General features: G+C 39.5%; 1 protein-coding gene across 2 annotated transcripts in view; it reads right to left on the bottom strand.

The window, feature by feature from the left end:
- Positions 1 to 257: 257 nt before the first annotated feature.
- The window catches only part of TRPC3 (transient receptor potential cation channel subfamily C member 3), a 48,144-nt gene continuing 40,125 nt past the window's right edge, over positions 258 to 8,276 (bottom strand). The window contains exons 9-13 of one of the 2 annotated variants that reach the window (XM_072861610.1): positions 7,239 to 7,448; positions 4,905 to 4,988; positions 3,788 to 3,863; positions 2,433 to 2,558; positions 258 to 1,169 (exon numbers count right to left, since the gene is read on the bottom strand). In XM_072861610.1, coding sequence (XP_072717711.1) covers positions 1,027 to 1,169; positions 2,433 to 2,558; positions 3,788 to 3,863; positions 4,905 to 4,988; positions 7,239 to 7,448 — 639 coding nt within the window. In that variant the 3' untranslated portion in view covers positions 258 to 1,026. The remainder of the gene's footprint in view (positions 1,170 to 2,432; positions 2,559 to 3,787; positions 3,864 to 4,904; positions 4,989 to 7,238; positions 7,449 to 8,276) is intronic. The other variant, XM_072861611.1, reaches the window with a different exon arrangement.

Here is an 8,276-nt window from a genome sequence, read left to right as displayed (position 1 = left end):
CGAGGGGAGGCGGCGCCCGGCTGCTCCCCCCGGCCCCACCCGCGGGCGGCGGGCGGGCCCAGCGGCTCCGGTGCAGCGGCCCGGCGCAGGCACTCGGAAACGGTGTGGCTGGGCACGGCTCTGCCCGAAAAAGGCAGCGGGCCCGGGCCTAGCGGAGGCGGGCCGGTCTGTCGGGGACCGGGTCCCACGGGAGAATCCCGACTGTGGCGGCAAACTAGCGGGACGAGATGGCGTATCAGTAAAGTAGGAATATTTTATTTAACAATGAAGCATCGGAGGCATTATTTAGAACAGTGTAACAAAATACCAGCCCTGCACGGAGTCTGAATTTTAAAAAACCATTTCTACCGCATAAAGAGTAGCTTTGGAGCGAGTTCGCGTTACCTTCCAAAGCTGTTTTTAAAAAAAATTCTGGTCCTTTCTCTTGAAAGTAAATATGCTGAATTAAGAAAGGGTAGGTGGGGGTACGTGTATATACATACATGTTAAACAGCGCTACTACAATTACATTCACACTTACCTGATTTTCATTGATTCCTTGTAATCATACCATGCGTTCTCAGCTTATATGCGTTACTAGCATCACTAATAAAGAACAAAGATTTCAAGTAATCCTCCACTGATCTCTAGTTGATTTATGGAATTATGAAAAATCCTATTTGTACCCAGTTGCTGCAAGGAACAGAGTACTATGCTGTATCTGTTACTTTAATTTTTTCTTGCAAATTTAGTGCAAAGAATGTATTCATAAACCTGTTGAAATATCAGCAATTCATACCATTATACCTTTTTAATGCATAAATGCAAAAAAAAATTTGATAGTTCTTGCTTTTAGACAATTAAAATGAAGAGAGCGATCTTTTTGTGGTGAGTTAATAAAATTTCCTAAGACTAAATTCCAGAGAAGCTGTACATAAAGTTATTTAGTGCTAAAAATCTACAATACATTTTTCAAGTATAAGATACTGAAATATTATTGCCAATAAATAGTTGTGCTGTAGTCAAAGCCATGGTTCCTTTGTTGAATCATTCACATCTCAACATATTAGGATTTAGTTTCTCACTGAGTTTATGTATCAAAATTGCTAACTCTTCTGTTGCTTGGGACTTATCCTCCAAAAGTTCATAGCGAAGACTGGAGATGTCCTGTTTGATTTCCTTTAATTCACCTGTATTAATCATTAAAAGAAATACTTGTTAGCAAAGTTTAACATTCGCTCAGTACCGTTCTGTCAAGTCACAGCAGTGCGTATTTCAGATTATTATCTCAAAATGTTTACAAGAGCAGGTACAGGGGTGGGCCAGGAGGCTTTACCTCTTCTTCATTCTCAAAGAAATGTGAGTGTGTCTCCACCCCTAAATAGCACCAAAGGTATTTTAATAGTCCATTGAACTCTAACGTTGTGCTCCATGTGTATACAGAATATCAAAGATTCAAAAAGCGCTTTACACAGGTTAATGAATTAATCACGGCAACACTGCTGAACAGCTGGTGAATATTAGTATCCCCTTTTAGAGAGAAAAGGCAAAGAGATTTTTTCTGAAGTGATGTGCCAAGATCACACAGGAAAAGTGGAGCAGAGCTGGCAATAAAACTCACAGCTTCTGAGTCTCTCTTCTCTTCCTTACCAATATCCTTTGAATTAGAAAAAGTCAACCAATTTAAAATTGTTACAATTTGACACAAGTACAAAAAATGCATTTAAAAGAAAAAAATTGTCAAGGCCAGGCTCATAACAAGCAACAGCATGTTTGCCATTATAGGATATTCAGTTCAAGAGCAGAAGCTTAAAATATTCAAATACTGTTCTTCCAGCAAGTGTGAGGTATGTGAATTCTTACACAGTAGCCGCCGCAGGAAATTATTTGTCACGTATGAAATAACGACTACGAAAGAATACCTAAATTCTCTAGTGATGCAAAACAGGGAAAAAATCCCTAGACCTATGCTTAAAATAGCTGCAGTACATAAGAATGCAGACGTTTTCTATTTAGAATATAGCAGACTTCAAAAATTGTGTCTTCAAAGGCTGGATCTATACTTTGGGTACTGATGAGACGGGCATGACACAAAGAGCACTACAAAGAGCACTACCTTTGCTATGCAGCTGAAGACTGAGGTTCAGGGGTTAGCTGACTTGCTCAAAGTGGACTTTCCTCTACAAAAATTGGTGATAAAGCAAGAACCGTGATGTTCATGAACCACGAAACACATATATGCCAACACCAAACAGGCATCAGGGAACTGGAAAGACTTGTACGTCCCTGGTGCTGCTGGTGAGAGAACAAGTCTTTTCATCAATCACTAGGTAGATGATTTCCCCCAGCACACAGCAGGAACAGGAGGAAAGCAATAGGAATTCAGGAGAGGGGCACAAGAGGCACTCTGAGAGGAAGACACTTTTAGGAGCTTTTCTGCTTTTGCCACTCACGAGCCCAGCTCTGTACAGCCACGTAGGACGGGGAAGAGTCAGGGTAACAGTCAACGCACAATGCTGTCTTCTGAAGGCACAGAATGGGATTTAATTTGTATCTTCTTTTCTGCTCCCTGCTTCTCTCTGCAGAGTTACAGGTAAGCAGAGAGTAACTAACAAGCAAAATAAAAGCTATACTGCCTTAGCTGAGAGAGCAGCCCACTCAGGCCCCTCACATCATGTATGCACGCAGCTGCCTGATGCTTCCATGCCAGTAAAAGCTGTTCTGATCCCAAGTTGTTCATCGCTGCACACCAGCTGGAGAGCACAAGGCTGCCAGCAGAGTGGCTTGGGTAAGCGTTCCCAGTGCGCCGAAACCAACTAAACTAGCCCAGACCAGAACTACTTATGCCAAGCAGGTATGTTCTTCTGGTGGCCGTCACACAGATTTCTTACTGGCTGAACCATGACGGTTATAACCTCCAGCCTATGGGGAACAAAACTGTGCTGGGGTGTTACATTTCCAAGAGCAGAGCCAGCCCTGGAAGGGACATCATTCTATTGCCTGAGAATCTTTTAGCTAGAGTGCAGAGTAAATATGCCCCATGTTGCACACACCCCTATTATTTTGTTTGGGGACCTGCCCAGAGCTCAAGAGTTTCTTTTTTGGCCTGTAGGCCTGTGTTTCATTCCTGGAAGTCTGGAGGAAAGAGGACAGCATTCATCTTGGTCTCATCCCAATGGGGAGTTGGGATGTGTGCCTGGAGCATGCACCCCTCACTGCTACCAGGGAAGTTCCGCACTGTCAACAGACACCCAGCTCAGATCCATCGTTTCTCAACAGATCTCCAGTCGCACACTAAAATAGTGGCTACCATTGTCGTTTTTCTCACCATGCAGCTAACTCCATGCAGCTTTGTTTAATGATGTGCAACTTCACAGATGAATATTCCGCATAGCTTTATGAAGGAAGGTAATGCAAGTAGTTCATGGTGTGAAGTGGTAAATTGTGTGTTCAGTTGAATGAAACAGAGAGAAAAATGTCCTGCAGCTCTAACCAGGACTCTGGAAGCGTGAATACAGTTAGTGACTCCCTCACCAATTTCCTCTGTAACCATGCGTCATGTCTGTGCTCTTGTTTTCCACCTGTAAAATGGGGCCCATAATATTTCTCAGTTCTACTTCTTTGGTCCTACATGTTCATTTTTGTTGTCACAGGCATACTTCCACTACTATCTATCTGAATCCAGTAATTTGAAGTAGAAATAAACCCTCTTTTTACCTGAAACCTCCATGTAGCACTGTAATACCGATTCCTAATACAACGTGACAAAAATTGTCTCTGAATATTGCAAATGCAGTCTCTTTCTTACCTTCATTTACTTCATCATTTTCTTTGTCCACTTGTGCTTTCAGAACATAACGTTTTATCAGTCTTTTCATTATTTGCTGTCAGATTAAAACAGTTATATAATCAGGTGAGCATATATAATTAAACACTATTCACTTTTCTTTCTTAACTACCTCCCTCACATCTGTATAAGTGAAAGAATGAACAGCCCCAGATCAAGCAGTTGCCTCATATGGGCTTTTTTGGTGGCATGCTGAGATTCATCATTACAGTAAACCACCTTTCTCATCCAGTTACCTCTTATTTACAGAGCACCACAACTTTTTGTAGGGAATAGGACAACAGGAAAATATCTCTAAACACACCTAATTTAGGCTTTAAGTAGCTTCAGAATAGGTCTAATCTTTGTTAAACTCAGTTCACGTGTGAAAGGATGTGTAATAGTAAGAGATAAATATTTACCTTTTAAAGAGAAAGAAAAGTTGAGATTTTACAGTATGACAGTGCAATGTCAGCTGTAAAGGATTCATTAAGATTATATCTGTATTTTTATACCATAACTGCCAGGGTTCCTTGCGTGTACTAATATTCTTGTACTGTGTTACCATACTTAATCTAATGTAGCTCATCTAACAGAATTTGCCCAGGTGGATTACGTATCTTCAACATTTTCACTAGGGGAACAAGAGCTCCTATTTACGCTTTTATTTCTGAGCTGGAAAGAAAACAGGAAGAAAATATCTGACAGACTCCTCTTACCAGAAAGGAGCATTCCCATCTGCAGGAATGTTGAATGTCACGTCTCAGATTATGAGAAGAAAGGAAAGGAAAGTAATGCTAACCTAGCCAGCTCAATGCTTTCACATCCCTTCCCCAGAAATCAGTTTCAGATGTTTGCTTCTCACTTTCCAAACTGGGACGTCAAAGGAAAAATCTAACTTTTGTATGGGCTAGTTTTTAAATGCTTCAAATAATGGGGCTTGAACAATAACTGTCTTTTTTTCCAGTAGCATCCTGGAGTTTGATTTCTACAGGAGGTTTTCTTTATCTGGTGAAGGCAAAATGAGCTTGAAACAAAATTCTGCTAGTACCTTCACACAGTTCTATTACTCAAAACAGTGACCACTGTATGTACTTACCTGATAGCGTGTCGGCTGACTGAGAATGCTGTTAAAACTGTGCGATTCAAAAACTCTGGAGTTCGACTGAGTGAAAAGGTTTAACTAGGAAGAAATAAGACAAAATTAAAATATATTATGGAATTCACAGTTAGAATTCAGCTCCATTTTTTTTTCTTGGAGACATCTTGGGTACGTCTCCATAGTCACTATATCAGAATATTATTTCCAGAAAAATGGAGATTGCCTTGACTTATTCATTGGTTTTAGGCTTTTTTAAACACTGATTATTTTAGCCATCCTGTTTACAGCACAGCTTCAAAGCAAACGTGCTCGCACAGCTGAGAAAATAATATGACTTGGAGGCAGGGATGAGTGGCCAGAGCAAGGAAAGACTCTCTAAACTGGCTTTAACAAAGAGCTGTTGGGGATCTGCACTCTTAAGCATACTTTTAACTACAAATACATGGTCAAAACCATTTTTGCTTGGTTTGAAGTGTTTTTCCAAAGCACCATTTTCAGGAATAGTAATACATTTAGGAAAATGGTCATTGTTCAATTATTTGAGGATCACAAAGCCATCAGATCCCAAATAATGCAAGATTTTTGTAGGAGTGGGCTAGAAACAGAAGGGAAAAAAGCCACCTTGGACAAGATTGCTTTGTGACCAATGCAGAAGGTTTGCTACTACCAAATCAGGGACCTAACTCTTCTCTCAGATACACTGGCAAGGCTGAAGTAAAAGACGTGTATCCATAGAAGAAGGTTCAACCTCCTCATCTGCATCTGTCATTAATTTTCTGTGTGGCCAATTAAAAGTCGCTGAATCAATGATAGCTGACCTCACTAGTGGGGCAGGGGAGCAAACTGAAGTCAGCCTGCATCTATATAGTAAGTTTGATGCTTTCTGTAACTGTTGTGGGTTTTGTGCCTATACTGCACAGTTAAGCTGGGCCACAAGTAGGCTATTTTCACCTACTCCAGGTTGCCCACCTTCTTGTGGGCAATGAGACATCAGCTCAGCCACCATTTTTAGTAGGGAGTGGGACAGGATTTATCTTTGTACAGCATAATACATAGCGTGCCAGCCCAGCCTGACACAGAGGAGGCTGTGGGCTGCCTTTCCCAGAGAAAAATAATTTGGTTTGTAGTTCAAGAAAACTAGCTCCACCTGACCTGTCTCAGCAGTGACTCAGACTCTTTAATTCTTTAGTGACTTCCATGCTAAGTATGATAGTAAGTACTGCTGTAGGATATGTAAGCACTACTGAATGTTTTGTTATAAAAGTATATCTTAGGGTGTTAAGTTTTCTTTGTTTTTTTTTTTTTTTTTTAAACACATCTTCTGTACAGTGACTGGAAAGAACTAATGAAGTTCAGGCACTTGGAGCACTGGAGAGCAAAAAATGAGCAGTTAGTACAAAAAAGTGCTTCTAGCTAAACTGATTTTAATTGACATTTTTATAAACTTGTATCTACTTTCACTGCCTACAAAAAACTGGGAAAATATTTTCTTTACTGAAGATTTGGTACCACCAACAGCGCAGAAGTCCTAGGCTCCAGAGAGATCTTTCAGAAAGGATGACTAGACTTGACATTTCAGATAATTTACCGTAAACCAAATAAAAATTATTTTCAAGGTATTGCTTTCAGTCTTTGTAATACACAGGGCCTTGAGCCTAACTTATAAAAAAAAAAAGCCACATGTATCCTCTTTAACACATCTGTGCTCCAGTTTGCCATCAGCAAAAAAAGGGGAATTGTTATCTAATTCTCACAAGGGCATTGTGACACTGCATTCCATTAATATTTGTAAAGAACATTTAGAATGTCATGGAAGTGCTGAAGATTATTACTACCAATCCCCCCCTCTTTCCTGTTGTCTTCTGTTGAGAATGTAGCTTTTCACAGTAGGAAGTGAATATCATACTGACCACACTTTATCCTTTTCCTGTCCTAGTGACAGGAAAAGTTTTCTCTCCTTATTCACCCTCCCCCCCCCTTTTTTTTTTACCCTGAACTAAAATTCTTTCTAATGGAGGCTGAAAGCATCTTTATTCGATATTTAGGTCATTCCTTGTGGGAATTATTTGCGTCTTTGAATACTCAGTTATTTTTGTTTTAACTGTGTTTTTCCAGTCATTGGACCTTGTTGTCCTAAGAAAATTTACAGCTCTTTTTTGGTTTTATGCAGTACGTTTAGGTAGTCTGAAATACAGATCTATGAATATAAACGCTTGACTAATTACCTTACTATCATCAGAAGCACAGATTATACCCTAAAACTTAAAGAAAAGCAGAATGGTGGAATGGACACACAATTCTTCACTGCAATGAAAAGATTTCAGTACCTACCCTAGATTTGGAATTGCCCATTCCCATTTCAATGTCCTTCTGTAGCCGTCTCCTCCTGCACTTAGAAAAGTTAATGATCCTCATTATGAAATAGAAAAAAGATTTGGGGCTTGGTACAAGACTGAACGGTGGAGGTAATGTTTTTCCATCATCAAAATACGATAACCAAAGTTTAGAACGAGCGAACTTCCACTCTACATCACTGTCATCCTGTGTTAAGACATAAAAACAAGTATGTGGTTTGTTTTTATAAAATGCAAAACTTCTTCCAAACGAAAATTCTTTTAAATATCTACCCTCTCTGTTTTTACATAAAATGTTATTTGCTTGCTAGTAAGACTCTCAGTAGTTCTGCAAAAACGCAACCACTTTATCAAGTCTATTTTAAATAAATTTCAGTTGTCTCTTTATGGCAACATCTCATTGACAATACTTAGTTAAAGCACGTGAACCATTTAAACAAGTGTTGTTTTTGCAGTGAGTGACAGCCAACATATATTAAAGTGGAACTTTTTTGGTTTTTTTAAAGTCTTGTTTTTCTCATTTAAGTGGTCACATGAATTTGGTACTCACACAAGTGATGAAGTATTAGCTTCAGGGCAGACATGGTTTAAAATGGTAGTACTCACAGCTTTTTACATAACCATGAAAAGTAGCTCTGATTTATAATGGAGTACAGAAAATACAAACTTTGTTGTCATGAAAAAATCATGTTAAAAACTGACAAACTGATTTTGTCCTAATACATTCTTATTGCAGTATTCCAAGGCTGGACTTGGTTTACTCCAAAGGTGAAAAGTTTGTTTATTACAACTAGTTTTCTCCTGCTGCATTCCCTGACATTTCCCAGAAGTCACTGAAAATACTGGAAATGGCATATCCATTTGTATGCTATGTCTTAGATAATTTTTTTTTTCCTGCTAGTGTGGGTTTGCGCCCACATCTATGTGAATGTAGTACTCTCTGAATAATATCAGAACTCATGGTCTGGAAAACTGGCACTATAAATATACTTTTACTTTCATTCCAGCAACTTGG

The sequence above is a fragment of the Ciconia boyciana genome, chromosome 5, assembly GCF_034638445.1.
Source record: "Ciconia boyciana chromosome 5, ASM3463844v1, whole genome shotgun sequence".
In the NCBI taxonomy this organism is placed as follows: domain Eukaryota; kingdom Metazoa; phylum Chordata; class Aves; order Ciconiiformes; family Ciconiidae; genus Ciconia; species Ciconia boyciana.
Note: the sequence above shows the minus strand (reverse complement) of the source record. Positions and strands in the feature narration are given on the sequence as shown.